Here is a 15,297-nt window from a genome sequence, read left to right on the forward strand (position 1 = left end):
CAATAAGTTTAGAATTTATGGCAAGAAAATAAATTTCACCATATTTTTTCATAATACAAGGGGGAAAAAAGCTCCTGTATTACCTTATCATTTGGTAAATTGGATGTTCCTATTACGCTTGTATCTTAAGCATGAGAATGTGCTGGAAATCCAAATGGCTTGTTCAAGAAATATATTTGACTACCAGCAGAGCAGTAATATAACAGTCAAATTCCTCTTGGTGCACCACACTGGCATAACTACACCAATGTAAGAGTTGGAAACAGGAGGAAAAAGGCAGCAGACACTGCAGCTGTGAAGAAAATATGGTATTAGAGAAACAGGCTACTCAGAGCCAGTAGATTTTTTCCGTGTACTTGCCACTATCAAATGACCCTGGGAAAAGTACAATTGCTAGCATACTGTCCCAAAAGGATCCTGGCCTGGGTCTCTTCATTCAAAAATAAAAAGCTATGTTGACATTTAATAAAGTACACTGGTTTGGAAATAGGTGGAGGAGAATCTTAATCACGTAGGTATTATAAGACTAGAAAGCCCAAAGAATCAGGACTAAACCTGTTACAGATTGCCAAAATAAAGTTGCTTCGGGTCTCTTTGGAGGCATACTGTTTAAATGATGCATGCATCCTAAGAATCCAGAAGCTGCACCAAAGCTGCACTCCAGTACTTAGGAATGAAGTGTGGCTTTGGCGTGACCTCCAGACTCTTAGGACCCATGCATCATTTAAATAGCATACCTCCAAAGAGACCTGAAGCAGCTTTATTTTGGCAGTCTGTAACAGGCCTTTGTCTTTAATTGTGTTGTTTGTACCTTGAATATACATTTAACTGAGCATAATTCTTTGCTTGCTGTTCAGGTCTCCTTTCTCTCCTCTTTCAGAATACTATGGAGTTGGCACTCTTTGATGAAGATGTTCTTATCAGTGATGAACTTGCATCTGTTGTATTTGATGTGACAGGGCTTAAAGCAGGGCACCCTCTGAAAGAATCGTTCAAGCTGAAAGAGGTTTGTCACTTTGCTGTTTCAGTGTATCTAAAAATAGGTTCACAGATGTGATGCCCTTGGGTCCGGCTTTATACCTGAGTAGGATAGGCTGTGACTAGAAATATTTTTTATCATTTACATCTGGTGGATGCTGTAAGATTTTTAATTTGTTTATTGGTTACATTTACATCACATCTTTCCTTAAATGAGCTCAAGGAAGTGTATGTACATATTTATTCTGGCCAGCTCTCCATGTTATTACACACAACAACCATGTGAGGTAGGTCAGTTTTTAGAAAGAGAGTAACTGGCCCAGGACCACCCAGTGGTGATGTGAACTGGAATCTTCCAGATTTAAGTGCAACATTCTAACTACTACACCTCACTGCCTCTTAAGGTGGAATATAGGAGGATGCCAACAACATATTATGGTTTACTTGGAAATTCCAGAGATTGAATCTGAAGCCATTTTTATTGAAATTGCCTTGCTTCCCCTTAGTCCTTTCCTTCAAATGTTTTTTATATGGTATTGTTTTTGAAGTCAGTTGATGCCTTGTACAGTATACCATTTAATGTGACTGGGCAAGAGTCTTGCATGTAGGGTCTTTGCTGCATGTTCTCACTGCCATTTTACTTCTGTATGGGGCATGATTCAGAGCTGTAGCTTCCTAGATTGAATCTATCTACCTATAATGTGGTGTCCTATTTTCCCTCCTGCTTTTAACTTTATCAAGAAGCATAATCTTTCTAGAGAGAATTCAAACTTGATTTACTTTCAGACATACTTAATTGTCTTTTTTGAGAGTCTATGGTATCTGTAGAACTCTCCTCCAGCACTATATTTCAGATGAGTTCTTTTCTTACTGTCAGGTTTCTTCACTGTCTACTTTTCACACCCATACAGAGAAAAAGGAAGTATTGTGTCCTGGATGATTCCAGCATGGATCAATGCTTATACAGAACTTGTGACTGCAATGGCATGGATGATCATGACTTCAGCATTCAGTGATAAAGTTTAACACTTGAGGATTTTTTGAGTTCCTTCATGTTTGCCCTTCCAAATCTTAGTTGACTTCTGATTTCTTGATTACAGTATACATTTTGATTAACCTTTTTTTGCAAGTTCTTTCTTAACTTTTATGAGTTCCAATTTTTTGCTGTTTTCTGCTACTAATATGGTATCATCTGCATAGCTTAAATTATTGCTGCTTCCTCCTCCAGTTTTCACACTTCTTCCCACCAAGTCTAGCCCTGTTTTTTATATGATATGCTCTGCATACAAATTGAACATAAAATGCAGCCTTGTCTTGACCTCTTTGCCAACTGGAAACTATTTTATTTCTCCATATTCTGTCCTGATAGTGGCCTGCTGGCCAGGTTATGTATCAAGATTTAAGTGTGGTGTCATTCTCATTTAAAAATAACCTTTATGAGCTCTGTGATGGATACTTTTGCCTCTTGGGGTGCTGTTTATACATTCTGACCTCAAAAAATAGAGGACAGAGATTTGCCTAAGATGTACATATGCTAATTTAAATTTATAGATGTAAATTTAGAAATAATTGTTGTAATTGTTGTAACTGAGAGGAGTTGATGGCTGACAGGCAACTGATGTCTCCGCTGTCCTTTTGGCTAAAGCAACATTTAAACAGTATCATTTATGTTGTGAGCTTCATCTTAATTTTATTTTTCTATTCTTTTATTCCATTCTTTTATCTTAATTTTATTCTTCTATTCTTTTAGTCTTCTGCTTACATATGATATGTTAATATGATACTTATTTATTTGTAGGACGATGAAGAACTGGATGTAGAGTTTTTTCTGAAGAAAAGGTGGGAACTGCTATATTTTCCAGTGTGACAAAGTTTGCAATCTTAAACACACAAGACAGTCAGCATGGTGTAATTGGTTTGAGTGTTAGACTATGGAGATTATCAGATGGGAGCAAAACGGATTTCTCCCATCCTTAACCCGTGGTATTTGCGTGATCGGGGGGGGGGGAGATTATCACACCCCCGCACGCTTATCCCATTCTCCTCCTGTTCATAAAGATTAATGGATCTGTCATTTGGTATCAACGAAAACTCCCGTTAATAGCAAATGACAGGTCCATTACTCTTTACGGATGGGAGAAGAACGGGATAAGTGCCGGTGTGTGTGTGATAATCTTCCCCCCAATTGCACAAATACAGGTTAAGGATGGGAGCAATCTGCTTTGCTCCTCCGTGTGATAATCTCCCAAGACTTTGGAGACCCTGCTCAGTCATGGAAACCCACTAGGTGAACTTGGGGAAGCGACACTAACCTTGGGAGAAGGTAAAGACAAACTCCCTCTGAACAAACCTTGCCAAGAAAACCCCACAATCGGTTCAGCTGAGGGTTGCCATATATTTGAAACATGTTGAAGGCACACCGCAACAACAAGTAGACAAACTAGGATGTGAGTCCCATTTAATGGGACTTGCTTTTATACAAATAAGTGCAGCATCAGATTAAAGTTTTTAGCTATTGTATCACAGTAATTCCATATACCGTATTTTCCGGCCTACAAGACGTAGACCCAGAAAAGTTCCCCAAAGTCGGGGGTCGTCTTGTATGCCGGAAAGCCCCTGGGTCCTAAAGAGAGCCCTCGGCAGGGAAGCTCTCTCAAAGGCAAAGGAGCGTCCCTCCTCGTTCCTTCCGTCCTTTGTTTTTTTTCCCCCCTCCTCCTCCCTTTCTTTCCCCTCCTTCCTTCTCTCCCTCCCTCCTTCCTTCCTCCCTTTTTCTTCCTTTTCTTCTCTTCTCTTCCTTCCTTGCCCCCTCCCTTCCCTTCCTGTCCTCGGACGGCAGAGGTCTCTCTACTACTCCCTCCTGACCGCAGTGTTGCCAAGTGGTGACTTTCACACAAAAATGGGGGTTTTTAAAGAGCTTTGGGTGTGATTTTGTGGTGCCTGGCTCGATTTCAGGGCAGATTGGGTGACTTGCCCATTTCATAGCTCCAGCCTGAGAGCCAGGCTGGCTAGAGAGCAACCAATCCTTGGAGTTACACACACTCACAGTTTTCACGCCAATCAGAGAGAGGGCTGGAGAGTGGTCGCCACCCCAACCCTCAGAAAAGGGTCTCTCTCTCTCAGCCCCTGAGTCCCTCTGAGAGCCAGGCTACAGAGCAACCAATCCTGTTTGGATGGAGTCACACTAACAGCCAATCAGAGAGAGGACATGGTTGCCCCCCCCCACCCCACAAATTACAATCCCAGGATTCCTGGTTTTTCAAGGGAATTGCCTCCATGCTTCCAGATCCCAACCCCAGAGATAGAGTCCTAAAAGTAAATTATTATTATTATTATTATTATATTATTATTATTATATTATTATTATTATATCCTTTATTTATAAAGCCTGCAGGTGCATTTGGATTTATAATAACAATAATAGTGATGATGATAGAGAGAGAGATCTTGTAGCACCTTTGAGACTCACTGAAAGAAAAGTTGGCAGCTTTCCTAGACTTAAGCGTATTTCCTCAGATGCATGGAAATTGTAGTTCATTGTGGCACCAGAGCTCTTCTGATAGAACTACAATTCTCAGGGTTCCCTAGCACTGAGCCAGGCGTTAAAGCAGTCTCAAACTGGATTATTTCTGAAGTATGGATTGACCTTGAGCATTTTTAATAACCAAGGTCCAAAACACACTGCAGAAATAATCCAGTTTGTGACCACTTTAACTCCCTGGCTCAGTGCTAGGGAATCCTGGGAATTATAGTTTGTTGTGGCACCAGAGCTCTTCTGATAGAGAACGCTCAATGTCTCACAAAAACTACCATCCCAGGGTTCCCTAGCACTGAGCCAGGGCAGTTAAAGCAGTCTCAAACTGATTAAGTGGTACCTCGGATACGAATACCCAGGTACGAATTTTCGGATGTCCTAGGAATCTGGTCGTTATGTTTCGTCAACTGGCTCGCTTTTTGACGGAACGTTTTCCCATGCGCCTATGCATTCCTACGAGCTCGGTTACAAGCGCCCAAGATTCGCAATGTATTCTGAAGTGTGTCTGGATCCAACTCAGGCTGATTTTCACAGGACAATACAGTTTCATACCGTTTTAACTGCCCATGGCCCAGTGCTATGAAATCCTGGGAATTGTAGTTTGTTGTCACACACAAAGTTTGCTGAGGAGAAGGCTAAATATCTCAGAAAACTAGAATTCCCAGGATTCCATAGCACTGAGCCAGGGCAGTTAAAGGTGTGTCAAACTGGATTATTCTGCAGGCATTGCAGCCTAACACGTTTCGATTTGGACAAAGCTTCCTGGGCTTGATTCCAATAGGAGCCACTTGAACTGCAACGGCTCCATCCATACAGAATCCCTGGGATTGTAGTTTGGATCAGTGCCCCTCCCCGCATTTTGGGCAGAGAAGGCAAAAGACCTTATAAAAATACAGATTCTGGGATTCCAATAGGATGGAGCAGCAGCTCTTAAAGTGGTGTCAAACTGCATTAATTCTAAAGTGTAGATGCACCAAGAGGAAGGGCGGGAGGAGTTGTCGAGGCGGGTGAAATAATGTTGTGTATGATGTTATTTCAAACGTGGAACAGACTCCTTCTCAAAGTGTAGTGGAGTCTCCCTCCTTTCCTCCCTCCTTTTCTTCTTTCTCCTTCTCCTTTTTTCTCCTCCCCCTCTTTCTTCCCTCTGTCACTGCTGTTTGTTGTTGTTGTTGTGTGCCTTCAGCTCCTTTCTGACTTATCGTGGAAGAGAGGGGTGGTCTTATACGGTGAGTATATCCCAAACACTCTATTTTAAGTTGTAAAGTTGGGGGTCGTCTTATACGCCCAGTCGTCTTATATTCCGGAATATACGGTGTGTGTGTGTGTGTGTGTGTATGGTTTTGACATGTATTGAATATTTTATGTATTTGCATAATAGAAAATGTACAGTTACGCAATTCAAAAATATTTTTATATAGAATGTTTTAAAATTGCATTATATCATAAAAATGTGCATGTATGAAAGACTGGATACACAAATTCCTGTTTATCATCTTTTGTTTGGAGAACAACCCCCTCACCCTCCAAACAACACCCTATCCAACTCCCACAGCAAGCTAGAAGCATTTGTGGATTTTCTCTTGCGTACATTTATGCAACACTGATGGCAGAGTAATATGTGTACATTTTTATTTATGGCAATACTTTCCTTTTATAGTGCAGATGCTCCTGGTGAAGTTATCACAAATGGAGCCCTTGTGGTGAGTGTTTGGAAAATCATATAGCAAAGTTATAATGGGGTTTTTATATGGTATCTGCTTGTGATATGAGAGCTTTTTCAAAATCAAGGCATTTTTCATCTGCTAAGGATATTAGCACATTTGCTAGCAAATAAAAGTGTAAGAGCCCTGCTAGATTAGCCAAAGGTCTGTCAAGATCCATCTAGTTTCCATACTGTTCAAGCAGATGCGTGGCGTTAGGGTAATAACCTTCAGTCATGTTCCTCAGCAGTGATATTGGTGGTAATAATATCCATATCGATTTCCATCATGGTTAGTAGCCATTGATAGCTTTACCCTCCATAAATTTGTTTTATCTACCTTTAAAGCTGTGTAGTTTGGTAACATACTTCATAGTCTGATTGTGTCCTATGTGAATAAGTATTTCTTTTTAACTTTCCTGCATCTTTATATCACAACAGTAATTAGTTTTATGTGAGGGGTTAAGGACATCCTGCCCAGTGAGGAACTCTCTTGTTTTCTGTCAAATACAGTTTCCCCTCTTTCTCCTTTCTGCTGAGTAAGACATATGTACTTTAGAAACTACAATAGATAAAAGGGTTGTATCTTACTTCTGATAGCTACTGTAATTTTAAGATACAGGATGATTGACAATTGTTGACAGTAGTTAGTAATGACAATACAGTTACTATTGGTGACAATAATTTTATTCCTCTCTTCTTTGTTATCAGTTACTGCTAACAAAGTGATGTGTTTATTATAGCAGTGAATTCCAAAACATGAACATCTAAATTAATTTTCTACATACTCCTTCACTAAAATATATCCATTCCAAGAAGCACTGTCCAAAAACAGCATTCTTTTGTTTACTTCCATATAGGCTTATCCTTGCCTTAGCCTCCAAGGAGTAATTAAGAATGATGAAATGTCAAATCTGAGAGAACAGGGTAGGTCTGTTTTGTTGTCCAGTTAATTTCAAAGTGGATGAAATTGTGGGTGGGCTTTGTTTTGGGCATTCAATAAATTAGAAGAAGAGACCAACTTTATATTTTACATAGAGCAGAATTCAAATCTCAGTAAAAGCCAGGTGGTTCTCAAATGCACTAGTGGAATGCTGAGCAATCAATCTATGACTATAGGCCAGTCAACAAGGCAGAGTATGTATATTCCATCAGTTCATGGAGATTTTCCCAAACTAGGTACAGAGTGTAGACAGATGAGCAAAAATGTGCATCCTTACTGTGTAGCCTACAACCATGTGCTCAGTTAAATTTGTACAAATGTTTAATTCTGTTCGGAACCACAAGAAATTATGGCTTGTATTAATCAAAAACATTTGAGCTTGGTTGAACTGCATCTCCCCCCAGCCCTGGCCATCATAATCAGTGGTTAGGTTTGTAATCTGATCTCTGAAACTGCACATGTTCTTCACTCCTACTGTACATCACAGAATTTGTCTTCTGTTTCTATTGGTTACCTTGCTCTTTCTAGCTTGTTCTTTTCTCACTCTCAGTGCAGTTCATGTGTTGTCCTTAGGGAAACTGCATTACTACAAGGGTACTAGAATATATAGTGAATGTAAATTCTTCTGATCTACGTATTTATTTATTTCAAGAAGAATCTCTAAAATTGTTTGCCCAATGTACATTTTTTTCTGGAAAAGGATACCAATAGCATTTACATTTCTTAATAGTGAACTCAGAACTCTCTGTGTGGTTTTTAATCTGTAAACCAACTGCCCCCAACAAGCTGGGTACTCATTTTACCAACCTAAGAAACAATGGAAGGCTGAATCAACCTTGGAGCCCTGGGATCGAACTCACAACCTTGTGGCTGCAGTACTGGCATTTAACCACTGCACCACCAGGATGTAGATGTTACTCCTTTTACTCTTGCTTAATGTCACATTTTAAAACCCGAATATGGAATGTTGTAACTGTATGTGTGTAAGAATTTAGAGTTTTAGTCAATTGTAAATCTTTGAATAGTTAGGTGTTGTGCATGCACTCTAAAAAGTAGTCATCCCTGCTTACATATGGTCTGGTTTTTGTCCTAATGCCATTTGTGAAATTTAGGAAGCAATCAGTTCAAGATTTCAGTGCCAGGAGCCTATGAAAAGCAGGTGTGCATCCCTTGCAAACCAGAATCTGATCAGAACTGTGCAGTTCCATTTGTCTTTCACATAGGCAAAGAGATGTGTTCACAACTGAGTGTGGAACTGGAGAGAACTATTACAGTTCAGGTGAGAAATAGTCATATTCACCCTTTTTGAAATACCTTATGAACCAGACTTCCTCATGAAATATTATCTGTTTATTTTCAGGATGGAGTGAGCCATGATGTTGAAGAGCATAGCACAGTTCTTAGATCAGGGACTGTTCCATTTCATTCACTTCCTCTGGGAAAGGAAATTGACTTGACTGTTCCACTAGGAAAGGTAACACTTATTCCAGACTTCATTATAGCACTCATTGATGGGCTGCAGTGGAAGTTCTCTTTGTGAGGTTTTATGTTTCAGATAGTGACGTTCCTAAACCATGATACAAACAAAATGCAGATGAACATGCATTTGACATAATATTATTATGAGCTCTTTGTTTCATAAAGTCTGATATCTGAATAGGATTTTATGTTGAACCCCTTGAGCTTCTGTTGGGTTGACAAAATTGGAGTTAAAGCTTAGTCATTTCTGGCAGGCTTGGAGGAAGGGTGGAGGCAAAACTCAAAACAAGTTGTTTTTTTAAAAAAACCACCTAAGGTAACATCATTATCTCTACAAAATTGTCCCATTTGACTAAATCCTTCCACCAGTTATACAGTGTGGCAGCACTGTTGTCAAGCACCCTAGCCTGGAAAACTGTTTGATAGGCTGTGTTTGGCTTAATAAATCACATGTGTTGAATAAATCACATATTCAACTATTGCATTTTTTACAGATTGCAATACAGTATCACATGTGTACAGAATCACTGGCCATAATGGCTGGGGATTCTGAGGTTTGTAGTAAATAAGTGAACAAGCTCTGTATATACAGTATGTGCATGCACATGCACACGCTTGTGTAATACATAAGCACAAAAATTCTCTAGGTCAGTTTGCGTGTCTTCTTTTAGCATTTCGTAAGTTAAGCACCTAAGATAGGAAGATTTCCCACAGAGATGTATTCTAGGTTTCTGCTGTTTTGTGCCTTCTTTTGCTCTGTGAGTAAGATCCCGAAAAACTGGGCCAAAATAGGGTCCCTAACTTCCTGATCAAATGATGAGGATTTAAACGGCTTAAAAGGAAGCTAGAGTTTACTGTTCAATCAAAAGGAAATGTATGAGCTCATTACTTTAGAAAGCTGGTTATTTTCTCTGCATCTTCTCTTTCACTATCTGTTACCGTTTCTCTTAGGAGCTAAGTGTAGATCTGCGTGTGAAGGCTGAACAAATGTGAGTTGTCTTTATTTGTAAACAAAGATTATCTTGTTTTTACAAAATGCATTTGAAGGATATTCTAGGGGTGTAATTTTTATTTCTAGATTTATAGTTGTGAATCAAGAGAAACATATATATACAATATGTAGTAAGACTGTTTTTTAACTGCAGAAACTTTCTATGAAGAAGAGACAAGCCATTATTTAGTTTTTAAAATGGCTCAGGTCTTTTTTGGCTGTCAAAGGTACCACCAAAAATATATATGAGAGAGCAGTCCAGCTAGATATATATGGTTGGCATTGCAAGTACTATTTTAATATATTTGTATGTTTGACATTCGTATATCACAGCTATCTATTTTTTTAAAAAAATCTTGGATTTTGTCTCATAATAAATCTGTTTTGATTTTTCATTGGCAGTTGGTTTTACTGAATAGATATTCCTGGTGTCTAGAATGAACCCCTATTTCACATAGTTTTGGAGCTGTATGTGACACTTTAATCTTAGAGATCCAATACTGGTAGCTGTATATCCCACACACTACTAAACATAGACCAAAACACACTATCTCCATTTATTGCAACAAGCAGTGTGTAAAATAATAAAAATAAAATTTTCAGCACTGCATATCTTGAATAGGAATCTAGGAGATGGACTACAACTCCCAGAATCCCCATATGTTCTGTGTGTTGCAATACAAAAATATTTTTCCCAAACTCTGCATTATACAGTATAGTCAGCCTTCCGTATCCACAAATTCTTTATTCCCCATTCAAGCATTTACAGTTTGAAAATATCTAAAAAAAAATCCAAAAAGCAAACCTTGATTTTGCTATTTTACATAAGGGACACAATTTAACTATTGTATTTAATGGGACATGAACATCCATAGATTTTGGAATTTACGGGGAATCCTGGAACCAAACCCCAGTGAATAACAAGATACTACTGTATATATGTTCAATAGGATTATCAAGATCCAGAGCTTGGGAAAGTTACCCAAAATCCACTTACCATTTGTACCGTGTAATCCAAAAATAACTTTCCTAATGTCTGATAAATATGGATCTGGAAGAAAGGGATCTGAAAAAAACCACACACTTCCCTCAGCCAACATCAGTACCTCAGGAGTGAAAGGGTTTCATACCACTGATCTAGTCTAATATATATTGATTGGAAGTGATTCTTAATGTTTTGACCCTTAAACTGCAGATTTAAGTCATACCTGGAAATGTCAGGGACTGAACCTGTGATCTTCTATATGTGCACCATATGGTCTACTACTGAGCTTACAGCTCTTCCTTCCCTGCAGTCTGTTTTTCATTAAATGTTTACCATGGTTACCTTGCTCAGAATTCATACTGAAACACTGGAGATAAATTATTTCAGTACTTTTGGAGGGTTTTGGAGGGTTTAAAATATATTTGTTTTATTGTTTTCTTTGAAATTAGCACAGGAGATCTTGATATACGTCTTGGTTTTGATTTGTGTAAAGAAGAGCAAGGATTTTTGGAGAAAAGGAAGAATGTGGTATCTCAGGCATTAAAGAAGACACTGAAATTGAGAGAGGATCCTGATAAAGATGAGGTATGTGACTGGGTAGTGTTTGCTGAGTTATATAGAGCTGTTCACACTTAATCACAACTCAGTGGAACTGAAATAATTGGGCATCTTTAATTTTTTAAAAATGATATTCTTATTAAAATATTCAGAATTTCATAGTGCAGAAAAAGATTGTTTTGATAGGAGTCAATATATATCTGTAACATAATATTCTGAATTTTATTGATGTGGATTCTTCCTCCTTTTTTGTTTGTTTGTTTGTTAAAGGTGCCTGTTGTAGCAGTCCTAGGATCTGGTGGTGGGATAAGAGCGCTGACCTCATTTTATGGTAGTCTGCTTGGGCTTCAACAGCTGAATCTCCTGGATTGTATCACATATCTTGCTGGGATCTCAGGCACTACATGGTAGGAAATACTGATAGTTCTTATCTCTTGACAAGAGACAGGGATATGTGTGCTGGTCATAGGAACATACTTTGCAGTTGGAGAAGTTAAAATGATTCTAGCATCTGATGAAACAGTTTTCCAAAAAGCTCATAGTCTTTTGGCTTCTGTTATAGGTAAAGCTGTACTCTTTTAGTAATTATTTTAAAATAGGATAACTGATCTAGAATTATTCTGGTGCACTACTCTAATGTCCCTGTGCTGACACTGATGGTGGCAGATGGAGGGAAAAGGTTGTGTAAGGCATTTAAGCAATAGGCCAACAGATTTTGGAGCAAGCAGATTTGGAGACCTTTTAAACTACGCAATTACAAATGATGTGATTCCATAACAATAACAACAATAATGTTTATTTATCATGCCCTTTTCACCAATGGGTGGAACATCATATACAGTATAATCAAAAATGAAACAATAAAACACACTATAAAATACTAAAACTTCCATGGTTCTTTCCTATGGAATCTTGGGGACTATAGTTTGGTAAGGCACTGAAGGTTCTCTCTACCAGAGAATTTTAAATTCCCTTCCCTAAATTGCAAATCTCAGAATTCCATGTAATGTTGCCATGGCAGTTAAAGTGGGACCATAGTGCTATAATTCTGCATTCAAGTATTTAACATAGTGTGCCTACAGGATTACAGTCTCAGCTTGCTTCAGAGAACCCCTCCTCTTCTGGTGAGTGTTTCACAGATCAATAAAGAAAACAGTAGATTGATGTATGAATGTTGTTATTTAAATTTAGGACATATTTCTCACAACAGTCTAAATTTTTCCTGTATGTATGTCTGAGGAACTCTCTCCTGTCCTGTTGACAGCATAGCCTTTGCTGCACTAGAAATTCCCCCTTACAGCTTGTGTTACTAGAAATGAATGGAAAGACTAGCCTTTTCTAAGAGACAGATACCATTAATAGTGGGAAAAGGAGGCCTCTGTGCTTTATACATCTGTGGCCAGCATAACCTGCTGTGTTTGAAATCATTCACATGTTCACATTTCCTGTTCTTTCCAACAGTTTGTGTGAATGGATCAAGTGCCTAGTGATAAGTGCTTTCTCTCTTTGATAATTGTTTTAAAAGGCCCTGCTCTCACTCAGGTTGAGGTTGTCATCAAATTTGGTCTTAATGATCTACTTTCTAGAACTTTGAAAGATTAGCTGTGTTAGTATCTTGCAGCAAAAAAATGGCATATTGCACCTGGGAAGGCTAACAGATTTTATGTGGCATCTAATAAAATGTGCTGCACTATATACCAAATAAAATATGGCAGTCTTCAAGGTGCCACAAGATTCTTTGTTGTTTCTCATTTCTAAAATCTCATATTTATCTCTTACTTGCAGTTTAGAACTCTTGTTTGCTAAGCATTCCTGTGTATTGATTTCAGTAAAAGGAAGAGAGGGTTATGAGGCTGCCCGTAAAGAAGACCACTGAACAAGTTTCACCCAATACTTTTTCTTAGATTTGTATAAAATGTGTATAGTTTGTGACAACAAACTCACAAAGTAAGTGGATTTTAAACTGAATAACCTCTGTGTGATCAAAGTAAAATCTAAAACAGATCACCCACACTAGATATGACATTGTTTTGATAGAAAATCTAATTCAGAGTTTAGTACATCTGATTGAAAATCTAAGAGTTACAGATGTATTCCAATCACAATAGCAAGTGAAGAATATAGAGCAAGCAGTAGTGATGGTAACAAAATCTTTTGAAATATTTCTCTGAAATTATCTTAGTTCCACAATAACAATGTTAATCTCTTTGCTTATGATACTTAGAGGTAATTTTTCAGGAATCTGCACCCAAGAAGGTACAATGTGTCTGACTCTCAACTTCTTAGGAATCTGTTGGTTAAATGATCTCATCTATGTAGCACTTGAACCTGATGTAGAAGTTTAATCTATTATTTTTGGAAAATTTTTTCAGGTGCATGTCAATGTTGTACCAAGACTCTGAATGGTCATGTAAAGATCTTAGAGGTGCAGTCATCAATGCCCGAGATAAGATATCCAGCAGTAAAGTAGCAGGTTTTTCCTCTGAACGGCTGAAATATTACTTCCAGGAACTGAGTGCAATGGAGAATGCTGGACGAAAAGTGTCTTTCACTGACCTGTGGGGACTTATTGTAGAGTACTTCCTGCAGCAGAAAGTAAGAAATTCTGAAACTGAAAACATATTTTATTTACCATTTCAGTAGGTTTTACAATGGTTCAGTTTTGTTCTTGTTATATACACGTAAATTCCCCCACATGTTAGGAAATTATTCTGGGGCAAATATGAATTTTATTTACTAAAAAACTGAAACTGACTATCAAACAAATATCAGATATTGTGCAAAATAGTGAAGATACATTCCAAAGCCAGGCACTTTCACATTCCTTGAATTTTTGTGAAGGAGTTAAGCACCATCTTCTATTTCACATTAAAACAAAACACAGAAAAATTGACTACAGATGATTTATATAGTTTTAATATAAATGATGAAAACATCAAATTATTTCAAGATTTTAGGAAATAGGAATGGGAAAAAGGGAGACTGCATTACAGATGGCTAAGCTCAGTCAAGGAAGCCACAGCATTGAGCAGGGCTGTTAATAAAGGCACTCTGGAAGGTCTCTCATTCATAAAGGTAAAGGTAACGGTAGTCCTTTTACATGAATGTCTAGTCATAACCGACTGTAGGGAATGGTGCTCATCTCCATTTCTAAGCTGAAAATCCAGCATTGTCTGAGGACTGCTCTGGTGGTTACGTGGCCAGCATGACTGCACTGAACTTTGTTACCTTCCCACTTAAGTGGTATCTATTTATCTATTTGTATTTGCATGCTTTCGAACTTCTAGGTTCACAAAAGCTGGGACTAGTGATGGGAGCTCACCCCATTATGCAGCCATCCTTCCGATCTTCCGATCATCAGAACTGGCATCTTAACCACTAAGCCACCACACCCTTATCTCTCATTCATAGAATCACCATAAGTTGATAGCACATTGGAACAACACAACACAATATTACTTATTCCAATATTACCTTGGAATGTAGAGAACCTGGAACTTCTTACCTCCTGAGAGTGATGATCTGCTTCTGATAAGCTCTATTTGTATGTTTTTTAAATAAAGCAAATAGTATAAAGATACTTCTTAAAATACTATTTTAGAAAACCTTTGGACTAATTTTAGGAAGAGTGTGTGCCTTTGCGTGTGTGTGTGACTGTGCATGCTTGTGTGTGTGCGCACATGCAGAATCTACATTTAGAGAATGAATTCCAGTCCTGTGTGTTCTTTCTTCTATTCAGGTAGACCAGTCAAAATTATCTGATCAGCAGAATGCTGTGAAACGGGCACAGAATCCCTACCCCATCTATGCAGCTGTTAACGTGAGGCCCAATATTAGTGGTGATGACTTTGCAGGTACAATAAGGCAGGTTTATTTCTCTGTTATAAAAATCTGTAAGTAATGGTGTTATTTTACATTTAATTAGCATGAGCAGTCATTTTTGGGCTACAGCTCACAGAAACTTCCTGCCAGCATGAGTTGTCCATCAAAAACATACCTTTTCAAAGTTCTGAATCCTACCCATTAACATGAATGACAGAAGTGAAGGAAGGAAATGAGGATCAGCTGATGAAGGGAATAATAAATCCTGGGAGGGGGAAAGATTACTTGCTAGCAGATAGTATAGAGGTGG

At 38.3% G+C, this 15,297-nt stretch overlaps 1 protein-coding gene across 1 annotated transcript in view; it reads left to right on the forward strand.

The window, feature by feature from the left end:
• PLA2G4F (phospholipase A2 group IVF) overlaps positions 1 to 15,297 on the forward strand; it is a 39,018-nt gene that overhangs the window by 11,865 nt on the left and 11,856 nt on the right. The window contains exons 4-14 of the mRNA XM_042444977.1: positions 881 to 1,006; positions 2,777 to 2,817; positions 6,168 to 6,210; positions 7,070 to 7,136; positions 8,265 to 8,431; positions 8,513 to 8,626; positions 9,583 to 9,620; positions 11,057 to 11,192; positions 11,436 to 11,572; positions 13,538 to 13,760; positions 14,905 to 15,019. Coding sequence (XP_042300911.1) covers positions 881 to 1,006; positions 2,777 to 2,817; positions 6,168 to 6,210; positions 7,070 to 7,136; positions 8,265 to 8,431; positions 8,513 to 8,626; positions 9,583 to 9,620; positions 11,057 to 11,192; positions 11,436 to 11,572; positions 13,538 to 13,760; positions 14,905 to 15,019 — 1,207 coding nt within the window. The remainder of the gene's footprint in view (positions 1 to 880; positions 1,007 to 2,776; positions 2,818 to 6,167; positions 6,211 to 7,069; positions 7,137 to 8,264; positions 8,432 to 8,512; positions 8,627 to 9,582; positions 9,621 to 11,056; positions 11,193 to 11,435; positions 11,573 to 13,537; positions 13,761 to 14,904; positions 15,020 to 15,297) is intronic.

This window comes from Sceloporus undulatus, chromosome 1 (assembly GCF_019175285.1).
Source record: "Sceloporus undulatus isolate JIND9_A2432 ecotype Alabama chromosome 1, SceUnd_v1.1, whole genome shotgun sequence".
NCBI lineage: Eukaryota > Metazoa > Chordata > Lepidosauria > Squamata > Phrynosomatidae > Sceloporus > Sceloporus undulatus.